The sequence below is a fragment of the Pezoporus wallicus genome, unplaced genomic scaffold (assembly GCF_028554395.1).
Source record: "Pezoporus wallicus isolate ANWC-B61680 ecotype Strahan unplaced genomic scaffold, APGP_CSIRO_Pwel_v1 contig_4722, whole genome shotgun sequence".
NCBI classification, from domain to species: Eukaryota; Metazoa; Chordata; class Aves; order Psittaciformes; family Psittacidae; genus Pezoporus; species Pezoporus wallicus.
In genome coordinates this window covers 1,693,660-1,707,634 of record NW_026641840.1, presented here as the reverse complement: position 1 = coordinate 1,707,634, position 13,975 = coordinate 1,693,660, and the positions used below count along the sequence as shown (strand labels likewise).

Genomic DNA, 13,975 nt, shown 5'->3' with positions numbered 1-13,975 from the left:
CTCTCCATTTATCACCTTTAAAAAGGCAAAACTGAGAGTCAGCTACAGCACAAAACGCTTACAGATTCCTCTATGAGCTGTATCACAGAAGTACAAATCACTTTTATCCCACACTGATGTTATTTTATGCTTTCTGGGGGTGAACTGTTATGTTTATTTTATAGTTTGAATAGACCTCAGTAACTGGAGTCCCTGGGGTAGCACGAAAACTTGCTCAGGTAATTGTACATTCAGGTGAGCAGGGCAGGGTTTGGATGCATGTGATGCCTTATGCAGAGGGAGAAGCTGGATAATAAGTATTCAGGAGTGATCTGAAGAACAAAAGAATAAAACATACTCTCTAGATCATAGGAATCTGCCCCAAAAGAAAGAGGGAAGTGATGCAGCCATGAAAGCTAAAAAGAAATGGTGTTGAATCTGTATTATGGGCAGCAATCTGTATCCCAGGTACCAAAAAGCAGCTGATGCTGCTATGCTGTTTCTTCTGAGCTCCACAGCTCTTGATGATGGTACCCAGCAGCTCCAATGGTACAGGAGAAAACCTATTTGCCATGTAACTCATACAGGAAGAGGGCTGGTATGTGTTTGATCTGTAAGAACTGCTGGGCTGGCAAGAGTGGGAATGGGATGACGTTCCCTCCTCTCCTTTCCCTTCAAACCCTGTATCAAATTGCACAGCTCCATGGCTATTCAACCCCTATCACAAAGATCTCTCCAGCAAAGAGCTGGCTGTGCTGTGCCAGCCTCCAGCAGCGCCTGGTCAGCATTCCATTACTTGGGTGCCAGTTACTGTCAGCACATGCTCAAGCTCTGTTCTGCTGCCAAAAACCTGGTCTAATTTATTTAGCGTTTCAACAGATCAGGGGGAAAAATAATATTAGGAAGGAAAGATTGAATTTGGGACATCTGTCCCTTGGAGAGTTAGGAATGGATTTTTCTCCCTCCCCCTCCTCCAGGCCTCAGCATTCAGAACTTCTCTGCTGCAATGTTATTAGGAAGAAACTAATTCAATAATGAGATCATTCCCCATATGAGAGCCCAAGTAAATGAGGCACACAGTCAGATGCACTCTCCCTCATCTGAGGGAGTCATGCCTCTCTCATAATACAGTCTCCAAGAGCAATGGCCGACTGATGATACCAACCACTTCCAGTTGTATATTCCAGTATTCCATAACCAAGCATCACACAGAACACTCACTTGGCCTACACACCTTAATGTGCAAGTTCCAGACCCTTCCCTTTGGTTATTTCTTGGGCTCAGCTGCCTCAACCAGCCGCTACCACAGGGGATCAACCAATACAGCTACTTGTAGTCAGCACCCTCGGTCCATGTTGGATCTAAGGTGCTGATGAAAAGGTTGGACTTGATGATCTTAAAGGTCTTTTCCAACTCAGTTGATTCTATGTGCAGAGCACGCACCATTTAGTGTTTGCTTTTACCCATTTGCTTATTCCTCAAATAATCCCTTTTGTGAGCAAAGCATTGAGATGGGTGTGAAACTTGCAGGGGATCTATCATGTCCAGGTTTGGTTTTATTTTGCTATTACTATTACATGAAGAACAACAGAACTTGAAGGGACATCACCTGGCATCCCTGAGGGTCACACACACTGTTCCTGTGAGCTACTAAAAGTTTAAGGCTTCGACAAACCAAAGGATTACTTATCTAGGTCCCAGATTCATCCAGTGTGAGTTCCATCCAAGATTCAAGACCTAAACCTAGAAGCTTTTCCTTGCCTGGGTTTTGGTCTAAGAACAACATCTACGGGAAGCCCCATCTACAGACACTTTAGTGGGACCTTCACTTTGAGCTCAAGTGACCCATGTTGCTCTGAATGTTGCCCAACAAGGGGGAAAGCGAGTACTACAATTAACACTTCTGCAGGTTTAACTTGATATCCATCCAGTCACACGTGCTAGCAGTGCACCTTCTGGAAGGAGCTACCTCTTTACACATGGACATCAAAACAGTAACAAACCCAACATGGGGCTCTCAGCTCACCTTGCAAAGTCCAGGTCAGCCTCTCGTGACATGGTGATGTTTGTCAGGTTTTGCTGGAGGATGAAGATGTTCCTACACATCTTCTTGATGCCAGATTCACTGATGCGCTTGAAGTAGTGGGCGCCGTTGATAAGGATGCAGGAAATAAGGTGGCCCAAACCTGCAAGGGTGAGGGAAACACTCCTTACATCATAAGAGTAAGACATTTAGTGACAATAATTCATCATAGAACCCATGAATGAGCGCTGTTAATGTGAACTGGAACAGGAGATACACTGGACTGTACCAGGAAATAGCCCTCAGTATCAACCCTGTGCATTCTAAGACTTTCCTCAAGGTTTCCTTCTTTAGTAAAAATGCAAAACACTTAAAGTATAAAACTCCCCAAACACTATGCAAACTTCAAGTTGCATTATCATAGCCATTGGCATTCCCAGATTTACAGTCAGGCTTTGCACAGTATCGCTTTCTGTTCCTCTCTGTTTCTGGACAGAGCAATGGACCACTACCACTCCCACAAACTGATGGTCTCTTAATCTGTTATCAAGGGTGGCATTATCCTCAGGTAAACTCAGAGTCTGAAAGAGCAGGAATGAGCCACATTTCAATGCACTTGATGTACAATCTCTCTCTGATCAGTCTTGAACAGTTGCTTGTGTCTGAATGTTGTCTCCATCTTTCCTCTGCTGCTGAAGGACATAGCCAGCTGCTAGAAGTCACAGCCACCCCCAAAATGATGTACTCATTTGTGTCACATTACAGACAGCAAAAGCCCAGCCTGACTCACTCATACACGGGTCTGTACAAAACTAAATGTAGAAATCATAAAATGGTTTGGGTTGGAAGGGACCTCAAAGCTCCTCCAGTTCCAACCCCTGCCACGGGCAGGGACACCTTCCACTAGAGCAGCTTGCTCCAAGCCCCTGTGTCCAACCTGGCCTTGAGCACTGCCAGGGATGGGGCAGCCACAGCTTCTCTGGGCACCCTGTGCCAGCGCCTCAGCACCCTCACAGGGAAGAGCTTCTGTCTTACACTGAACCTAAATCTCCCCTGTTTCAGTTTGAACCCATCACCCCCTGTCCTATCACTCCAGTCTCTGATGAAGAGTCCCTCCCCAGCATCCTTGCAGCCCCCTTCAGACACTGGAAGCTGCTCTGAGGTCTCCACACAGCTTCTCTTCTCCAGGCTCAACAGCCCCAATGTTCTCAGCCTGTCTTCATACGGGAGGTGCTCCAACCCCTGATGATCCTTGTGGCCCTTTGCAGATACTGAAAGCCTCCTTTAAGTGGTGGGGGAAACAAGGCCAGCCAGGCTTGCAAAGCCTTCATCCCTGCTGACATACACTATTGGGCAATAGGAGCATCTCTAGTCCCCCCCTCTTCTGACTTAGAGCAACCACCACAGAAAAGGACACGTATCTTGGCACTCAGGCAAGAGAACTGCGTGCGAGCGCCACAAATAAATACAGGGGAGATGAACCAAAACATGATTTATATTCTCCAAGGTAATCACAACAGATGAGACATCAGAAGAGCTAATGTTCTCTAAATTTAATTTTAGCAATGGAACGGCTACACTCCGGATAGGAACTGTGCCATAATAGAGCTGTGCTTGTAATTTATACACATGCCCTACAGCTTCCCGAGGAAGAGCTGTCCTGCACGTACATCAACTTACTGCTTTCCTATTCAGCATTAGCCCATTTCTCCTATTCAGGCAGAAATGGAATGGAGGCAACAGGGGTTTTGAGTGCCCTGTGTTGGCATGGGTCTGACTAATCAGTCTGCTGTAGGTCACAACAGTATCACAGTCTGCCTGATCCCCAGAAGGAATACAGTTAAGCTTTGGGGGTACAATGGAGCACATCCAGAACAAGCCACAAGGATGCTCAGGGGCTGCATCACCTCCCATATGAAGACAGGCTGAGAACATGGGGGCTGTTGAGACTGGAGAAGAGAAGCTGCGTGGAGACCTCAGAGCAGCTCCCAGTGTCTGAAGGGGGCTACAAGGATGCTGGAGAGGGGCTCTTCATCAGGGACTGGAGTGATAGGACAAGGGGTGATGGGTTCAAACTGAAACAGGGGAAGTTCAGGTTGGAGATAAGGCAGAAGCTCTTCCCTGTGAGGGTGCTGAGGCGCTGGCACAGGGTGCCCAGAGAAGCTGTGGCTGCCCCATCCCTGGCAGTGTTCAAGGCCAGGCTGGACACAGGGGCTTGGAGCAAGCTGCTCTAGTGGAAGGTGTCCCTGCCCGTGGCAGGGGTTGGAACTGGAGGAGCTTTAAGGTCCCTTCCAACCCAAACCATTCTATGAGTCTATGATTTTATGGTAAATGCCTGACCTTCAAAGATGTACTGGAACTTGTGCTGCTGGAGGCTGGCACTCATGGCTTCCTCAATAGCACTTATGTCCTTATTGAGCCGGACAACGAGGGGGTCATAGTCCATACTCTCCACGTTGGCAACGATGGCATAGTTCCCTTGTTTAGCCAGTGGGATCAGGTAGTGGAAGCAATGAACTCTGCAAGACAGAAGAGAGAAATATTACAATGCATCAGCCCCAGTGCTAAAGTATCAGGCATCTTAATGTTGGCATCTTAATTTCCTTCCAGTGTTCAAGCTAGTAAAAAATAACACTGCATTTAAGCCTGGGTGAAACATCCCTTGCATTCAAAGCATAACTCAGGATCAGCACACTGAGACTGAGACACAGAGACTGAAAGCTCACACCAGGCTGGCCTGAAGAAAAGGGAGCTGTGTTGAGATGGAAGAAGCTATGATAGGTATGTCCTGGCTTCCATGTCCCCTGTCCTCCTGGAAACCATCCTCGAGGTGGCCGTCACAAGCCAGTTCAATTTAGTGCAATTCCAAGAGTAAAACATGGGATTATACTTTAGTGCCTGTTTCTATGCAATTGTACATAGGACTTTTTATAGGAAAATACCACAACAGACTTAAGTAACCTAAAAGTCCATGGTTCTTTGCAGCAAAAGAAGTGGCTAATGATCTGAGTGTGCAGATTTCCTTTAAGGAAGCAAATCTCTCCATTACTGCAGGTGGTTGCAAACACAAAGGGATGAACGTTGGGAAGCTCCCACTTCACTGGGGATTTTCCTGGTTGTTAGCATCTCTCTTTCAATCCTTTCCACCGGCTGCACAGAGTAACATGCTTTGGTGTATTTAAAGCATCGAACAGGAGCTCCTGTTAGAAGCACTAGAGGAGATGGGCAGTGGTCTGCTCTAAAGTGAATTGCATTTAGAATCACAGAGTTGTAGAATGGTTGGGGGTGAAGTAACCTTAAAGCTCCTCCAGTTCCAACCCCTGCCACGGGCAGGAACACCTTCCACTAGAGCAGCTTGCTCCAAGCCCCTGTGTCCAACCTGGCCTTGAACACTGCCAGGGATGGGGCAGCCACAGCTTCTCTGGGCACCCTGTGCCAGCGCCTCAGCACCCTCACAGGGAAGAGCTTCTGCCTTATACTGAACCTAAATCTCCCCTGTTTCAGTTTGAACCCCTCACCCCTTGTCCTATCACTGCAGTCCCTGATGAAGAGTCCCTCTCCAGCATCCTTGGAGCCCCCTTCAGACACTGGGAGCTGCTCTGAGGTCTCCACACAGCTTCTCTTCTCCAGGCTCAACAGCCCCAATGTTCTCAGTCTGTCTCCATACAGGATCTGCTCCAGGCCCTGAGCATCCTCATGGCCTCCTCTGGACTTGCTACAGCAAAGCAATTTGCTCTTATTTCTGCTTAACCCAAGTGTGATGGGAAGCCAGAGAGGTGTGAGGCCAGAAACCCATCCAGGCTGGTGTCCGTACCCTGAGTCTGGTTTACCTTTGGCATCACCTCCTATTATACACAGCTGGAAAGCTGCTCCATTTCCATGTCTTACCAATCTTTTCCTGGAATCCTTCAAACCTCAGCTCACCTGCGATGCCTGCAATTCAGTGGCCATCAGATGATGGATAACAGGTTGAAGGACTGCTGACAATAACTAATGCCTGTTTGTTTTTAAAGCTGCATACTGACTTCACTAGAGCTCTGCCTGTGTACACAAGGACACAGTGTAGCTTGGGATATGTCAGAGCAGAACAAACTTATGATCCATCAAATCTCATTGCTTGTCTCATGACATCCGCTTCTATTTGATGCTTCAGAGGGAAGGGAAGCAATGCAATACACCTGGCCCATAGGATACGTAAGGAAAAATGCCCTCCCAGCTACAGAGTGGGCAGCTGGCAGCATAAAGAAAGGGATTTGCTGCCTTTGGTCTTTGCATGTGAAGGCAGAGACATCACAAAATTATCCATCCCTTTAAACAAATCCAGCTGGTTTCCGGGTTTGTCCCTATTTCAAGTAGGGAGAAAGGCTCCTATTTGCAATCCAAAGCACCATGGCTAATAAATGTGCAGAGACCTGTTAGGCTATTAAAACCTTTGTGCAGTTTTCGAAGGTCAAAGCCCCCTCAGACCACAGTATTCCTAGTCTCTGACACATAAGACACAGACCTCCCAAGGAAATTCCACTTTCAGTATCCTGCCTCCATCCCACATTTGGCCATCCATGATGATGGTGATGGGTTCTGGCACTTATGGGATGACCTAGAGAACAGGTTGCCCAGAGAACCTGTGGCTGTATTCAAGGCCAGGTTGGACACAGGGGCTTGGAGCAAGCTGCTCTAGTGGAAGGTGTCCCTGCCTGTGGCAGGGGTTAGAACTGGATGAGCTTTAAGCTCCCTTCCAACCCAAATGATTCTATGATGATTCTATGACCTTTGATGTTACAGCAGGCAAGTATACCTGCCTCAGATGCCATAATATGTCTCATTTTAACCTAAAGCCTCCCGAGCTCACCCACAATCCCCAAATCCAGGGTTTTTTACCTGACTTCCAAATGCAGAACCAGCAGGCAGCGGTCAGCCATCTCTTGGAAAGACCGGGCCAGCTCACTGAGGGTTTGCAGGATCTGTTCGGATGCAGGCAGGTGTTCCATACTGATGGAGTGGCTGTCCTGACCAGGAGACATGGCTAGCAAGAGAACACAGTGACACACTTCATCAACACCACCCCCCTTTTAGCAACCACAACATCTTGCCTTCTTCCAGCCTAACTACGTGTGCTCTCTCTCACCTTTGGCTGAGCAATCACATCTATAATTTGGGAGTGTGTGAGGCAACAAACTGCTTCTGCAATTGATTAAACTCCGAAGTGAATCTGAGAGGTTTAATCAACTACCTTGCTTGGGAAGGTATTGCTCTGTGATGAGTATTTCTGTAGCTGCAGAATCTAGGAACATTTATCTTGCTCTGTTCGGAGGGAGAAAACTGTGGCTTGGGAGCCAAAGCATGGCACCGACACGACAGATGGTCTTTTTTGGTCACCACAGGCTTCCCTCTGCAATCTTGAGTGACTCTTTGCCTGCCCTCATCCCTTCAGAGGCGTCTGGGAGGCTTTTTTCCTTCTTGTTAATAAAACACAGCTCTTTGGGCAGTAAAGCAACTGAAAACCAGGTAACACGTATGAGTTGGTCCTGGACCAACTGCTTCCCTCCCATTGAGAGCTCTGAAAAACCATCTTAAGTTTATCCCATCATCAGTTTTGGAGAGGTGTCAATGTAGATCTATCTGTGCAGCCTTCATCCCTTATATTTCATCACAGTTACCTGAACCCTGAACCTTCTCCCCTGCAACATAAACTGCTGCCACTCGAGCTAAAGATGTAGTTTCAGTAACAAGAGTAACACGCTGTATCATCCATTCCTTCCTAATTAGAGGAAGCATATCCCAAATATCTGAGTTCAAGTCCTCATTCAAGCAGCGTTCAGTAATGACTTCCTGTGATGAGCAATGTTTGAAATCAGGCAGCCCCACTTAGATGACTTCCACTTGAATTAAATGATGGGATTGCAAGGGATCTCCTGGATCAAGTCAGTCCCTACGAGCCCTGTGTACCATGGCCTTGAGATAAACTTGTGTGTATTGAGCTGTTCAGGTTTCTGCCCCTGCTGGCTCCTTCAGAACACCACTTCTCTAACAGTGAGGTTCAAATTTGGGATTGAATTCCCAGCCAAAACGTATTCACTGATGTTTCATACTTGGTTTTTCACATGCCAACATTATTATGTGCCTTATGGAGTTCTCCATCCCTGGCACCTCTTCATAGAAACATTTAGGTTGGAAAAGACCCTCAAGACCATCGAGTCCAACTGTTAACCCAGCACTGCCAAGTCTACCACTAAAACACACCATTAAGCACCACATCTACAGGTCCTTTAAATACCTCCAGGGATAGCAGTTGCTTGACAAAAGCAACTCTCTGCACCCCTTCTGGTTTCAATTATCTTGACCTGAATATAGAATCATAGAATCATAGAATAGTTAGGGTTGGAAAGGACCTTAAGATCATCCAGTTCCAACCCCCTGCAGTGGGCAGGGACACCTTACGCTAAATCATATCACCCAAGGCCTCATCCAACCTGGTCTTGACACTGCCAGGGATGGAGCATTCACAACCTCCCTGGGCAACCCATTCCAGTGCCTCACCACCCTAACAGGAAAGAATTTCCTTGTTATATCCAACCTAAACTTCCTCTGTTTAAGTTTTAACCCGTTACCCCTTGTCCTATCACTCCAGTCCCTAATGAAGAGTCCCTCCCCAGCATCCCTATAGGCCCCCTTCAGACACTGGAAGGCTGCTCTGAGGTCTCCACACAGCTTCTCTTCTCCAGGCTCAACAGCCCCTACTTCCTCAGCCTGTCTTCATACAGGAGGTGCTCCAGTCCCTGATCATCCTTGTGGCCTCCTCTGGACTTGTTCCAACAGTTCCATGTCCTTTTTATGTTGAGGACACCAGAACTGCACACAATGCTCCAGGTGAGGTCTCACGAGAGCAGAGCAGAGGGGCAGGATCACCTCCTTCGACCTGCTGGTCACACTCCTTTGGATGCAGGCCGGGATACGGTTGCTTTCTGGGCTGTGAGCGCACACTGAAGCCGGCTCATGTTCATTTTCTCATCAACCAACACCCCCAAGTCCTTCTCCGCAGGGCAGCTCTGAATCTCTTCTCTGCCCAACCTGTAGCTGTGCTGGCAGCACAACGTGACTAGAGCCTTTCCCTGGGGAACACTCTTTTGCTCTCCCGTATCTGCTGGTTTTCATGGTTACTTCACATTTCCAGCTGGCACTTGCTCTGTGATCAACCTGGGTAACAGAGGTATGTCATCTGCTGGCTTTAAGAAACATCTCCCCTTCTTTTCTTGCACTAACTTCCGCTACATGACAAACACTCAGCCAGACACCAATGCAGCTCTGCACAGAAAGGACCTGCACACCACCAAGGACAATAAACTTGCATTTCGATGGAGTCTGATGGAGTAAATGCCATTGCTGCTGTTTGCACAGCCAAAGACCGGCTTTGAACCTACGCTGAGCTGTGGATTTGCTCCTAAAATTAAACACATCTTCACATCTTGTCTGGAAAGAAAGAAACAGAACAAGGAGATGAAAAGACTCAATTTTGTGTGAAATAAATGGAAACGGAGGTAAACATACAAGACAGAACTGTACAATTAAAGGAGAGGGGCAATGCAAAAGGACTGCACGCAGCAAAGCGCCTAATTGTGCATCTAAATGTATTGTGAATTAAAGCAGAGCAGAGCAGCCATGGATGAAGCCTTGTAAAACACAGCTCCTGGAATTACCCTCCTTGAGCAGTTCCTGCAGTCACAGCTGGATTTATGAAGGGCTGTTTTTAAACCAAGGAGCATGGTAGAGAAATTCACAGCCTGGCAAATGCTGCTGAACACAATGAACTGGCCTGGGGCATAAAGGAGAAACAAAGAGGGAAATGAAGGTGACAATCCAGCCAGGAATAACACGGATGCCCCCTCCCAACACTTCTCCCAGCCTCAATCTGCTCACTGGAGTCTCTCCCACAAAGAAAATGGGATTATCAGCAAGGGGGTGATGGGTTTATTTACACAGCTTCTTATTCCCAGAGAACAGTGTTAAGAAATGACCCTCAGAAGGTGCTCTGGGAGAGCTGTTTGTGCAGCTGCACCCACCTTCCAGCTTCAAGACCTTCAAGTGACATTTATTTCCCTGGAGGGTAGCAGCATTTTTGGCTCAGGACCCCATCTAAGGGTGCTGTTTGGTCACAGCACAAAGCAGGAAACCTCACCTTTGTTATTGGGGGGGAATAAACCACTTATTTTTAGTACGAAATCCTACGTTTTGAGAAGTTTCCATCAGCCTCACTCCTGGAGATGGACTCTCTGCAAGAATCATCTCTCTTTAGCAGTGCTGGGGCTGCAGCCTCTAGTTTGAGTGTGCCAACTCGCTGCAGCATTAACTCCCGGCAAGCACTGGAGATGGATGGACCCATCATCCGAAACGCAAGAGTCAGCTCATTTCTGCGGTGGAGAGACACATGCACAGTTTTTCCACTCTCCAGAATTCATTTACAGCCATTTAAGTGAAGCTGTAATTATATTTGTCAGTGGAGATAAGAGGAGGAGGGAGATGGGGACAATCTGCTCCATATTGAAAGCCAGAGTGCTGAAGTCCTTCTGGGTATTCAGAGCCCCCAGAGCATGGAGGTGATGGTGTTCCTGCTCATGGCAGGGGGTTGGAACTCGACGATCTTAAGGTCCTTTCCAACCCAAACCATTCTATGATTCTATGATGGCTTGGAGGATGCACACCAACTCCTATGCACAATGAGGACACTGGAGTGTCCTTTTGCTTTCTGAGATCAAAGGAAGCCTTTCTGAGCCCATCAATTTTCCTTTCTCCTTTGGACATCCACTTCACAGCCCATGAGAAAATCCCATTACTCCATCATTCTTGGCAACATGAAGCCACAGAAAGAGCTGTAGAAGCAAAAACTAATCAGAGCCTTAATTATGAAGGGGGCCTTGATTTAAATGTAATTTGGAGCTGGCTTTGGAGTTGGCCAGTTCTTTGGGCAAAGGGGTGAATGGGCAAATGTCCTGCATTGCACAGATATTCAACACACCAGAGCATGCTCTGAGCTGTCTACTGAAGAGGGAGATACCTCTAACTGAAATGGTGGAAAAGCAAACCAGCAGATCAACAGCCATCCACTCCTTCTTCCCCTTCTCCTACTTCATAACCCATTTAAACCAAGCTGAACATGAGCTTTCCTCACCAACAAAATACCCAGTGGGTGGGTAAGCAGTGGCCAGCCTTGCTCCACTGGCCCTTGCCATCATGCAACTCAACAGATGAATTCCATTTGTTTTAAGTGAGCTTCCTGTGCTGCTGGATAACAGTTATGGTTTGCTTGGGTTTTCTTCTAGCCGGCTGTAAGCACAGCCAAGGTTATCTCACACCAGGGAGAAGGAATGTTTCATTCCAGCAAACCTGAGAAAAATAAACTTAACGCACTTGTTGTCAGCACTGATTTCAATCATCCTGCAATACAGTGCAATGCTGGTGCCTCCAGACAGATTGTGCCTTGTAAATCGATGGATGTAAATTGCCAGACCTCTGGAATATTAAACAAAACCTGCCGTGTTGCCCCTAAACAAACCCTGGAACCAATTGAGGTCTACAGCAGTGAGTCCTGCCTGCTCCCTGCTTGAGCGCAGTGGCCACAAACAGAGCTCAGTGATTTAATAACGCAAGGAGAACAATCAATCTAAGCTTACAGGCTCTGCCCCAGCTCCAATGCAACCTGAACATGAGAAATGAACCTCCAACATGCTCAGGCTTTCCATAGCGTATTTGCTTTAAAGGGGAAAAGGGCAAAAATCCTTCTTATTTGGAATAGGGGTGCAGTATGAAACACTTGCTGTGCCCCACAGATAGCATTAGGGACTAATTCACAGCTTTTAAAACTTTAATTTCTTACTCCCTTCCTCTCCAGAAAAGGAAACTCCAAACAGTTGCAAATACACCCATGGAAAATGGAATCTAATATGGGTTAGGTGCTGGATTAGGCCTTTAGAGGCTCAGGGGTAACTCTTCTCTCTGTTGGAGGCTTTTCTGGGGCTCTCGTGCGCTGCTTTCTCTTCCTATGCTTTAGTTCCCCGCATGCAAAACCTGGCTAACATTGTTTTTATCCATCACTGCCTCTCAAGCCAAATTCTCCACATCTCCTGTTCCTACAGCTTCGAGCGTCACGAGGTGGTGATGCCAGTGGGAGATGAAATGGCTCCTCCACCACCAACAAGAAAAAGGATATCCGGATATTTGAAGGAAAAAGCATTGGGTGAAGTTGGGATGACTTGGATATGTGATTATATGGGGGTTTCTTTGAAGGAGATAGAGTATATCATACGGTGTGCACATTAGAGGCAACAACAAGGACTTAGTTCCAAAGGCAGACTTGTGCCAGGTGAATTCCGTCTTCTGAAGACAAATAGCAGGAGGAAACGAATACTTCTTAAAACATGTGACCATTGCAAAAACCCCCTTTCTTTCTATTAAGCACCAGTCTGCTCATCTGGGCCGGAGCTGAGTAAAGCAAAGCTGCTGCTGTAGTGATGCTGGTGAGCAAGGGCTCTTGGAGGTGACAGGAACATTGCCAAGGTGTGCACTGCCCCACTGCAAGGTGACACAAGTGGCACAGGGCATCGCATCCGTGTATGTATGGAGATGTATATATTATACGGAGATGTATACATATGCTGCATGGAGAGAGCTGCATTCGGCTGCAGTGACATGTCAGAACCTGCTGGAGATTAAAAAGCCTGAACAACCAAAGAGAACCAAACATTCCCTCTCGGTGGGAACAAATACCAGGACCCTCCTCCCAAGCCCTTTTTCTCTTCCTGCTTATCTTTCCTCCCACTTTGATCTCTTATCGCTCTCGAGATGCCATCCTGATTTCATTTGGGGTGTAAGCTCTCCTAGGAGCAGAGGTCTTCTGTTTTTATCCTCTTGCAAAGTGCTCTGCACACCTGCAGTGCTTGAGAAATAATGAACAACAACAACTATATGCAACCCATATGGCCACTTGGACCTGTTTCGGGCTGCCGGAGTATTATTTGAAGCTCTAAAGCATAGATCACTCACTGCCTACCTCTAAACTGCTCTGCTTGGGGATCTCAGAGCAGCAGCTTTATAGAAAAGGACTGGAATGAGCCATAAAATCTGGAGCTGGATTTTGATTCTCCCGAAGTTCATGAGATTCATTTCAGAGCTACAGGAATTCAGGAACCAAAGCTAGATTTTGGGTTTGACGTCCTCCCCCTTCCTTTTCACAAGTGTGAAACCTAAATTGTTCTCTTTATAGGTTTTAAATATAGAGAAAAATCAGTCAGAGCAGTGACACCTTCCAACACTTCCAAGACCACAGTGTGGTTTGCATTGGAAGGGACCTTTAAAGGTCATCTAGTCCAACCTTCAACCCTCCTCCTTGGCCCTGATCTCTGCAAAGCTCTGACACATAGAGAACATTTATCACAGCTGATCATAGCAACTGATAGAGAAGCACAGGAAAGACCAAGGATTCTTGCTAAAACAAAACAAATACCAAGGAAGGCCATACTTTAAGAGGTTGGGACCTTTCAAACAAGACATGGGAGGATGGAATTACCTAAATACTCAGCACTGGTCCAGCTCACCTTTTACTAGGATCAACGGCAAAACCACTTGCTGGTGCTGAAGGGGGCAAAGTTATGTCAGTGCTTAAAGGACAAGAAGTAAAGAGAAAGCAAGCTCAGGGACAGCTTCTCATTTATAGTACTCATAGTAAATTCCTACTAATGAATTCTGTTCCCTAGTAGTGGCAACCAGGACTGTATGGGAAGATACTTAAGGAAGGGATTTTCTCTTGAGGTTCTAATGAGAATGGAGGAGGAAGGAGCACTTGTGGCCCAAACTTGTGGCAAGCAAGGCAAAACTGAAGGCTGGCACCATCCATGTGCTTCTCCCCTCCGCTCCGTGTTAGAATCCAACAGTGTGAGAGGGGGACAAAGCAGCGTGGTGGAAAAAACTCACTGCAACCTCATT

The 13,975-nt window shown here is 46.9% G+C and overlaps 1 protein-coding gene across 1 annotated transcript in view; it reads right to left on the bottom strand.

Annotated features, from left to right (window-relative positions):
- Positions 1–13,975, bottom strand: part of EXOC4 (exocyst complex component 4) — a 393,664-nt gene that overhangs the window by 30,434 nt on the left and 349,255 nt on the right. The window contains exons 15-17 of the mRNA XM_057425605.1: positions 6,881–7,025; positions 4,343–4,521; positions 2,006–2,165 (exon numbers count right to left, since the gene is read on the bottom strand). Coding sequence (XP_057281588.1) covers positions 2,006–2,165; positions 4,343–4,521; positions 6,881–7,025 — 484 coding nt within the window. The remainder of the gene's footprint in view (positions 1–2,005; positions 2,166–4,342; positions 4,522–6,880; positions 7,026–13,975) is intronic.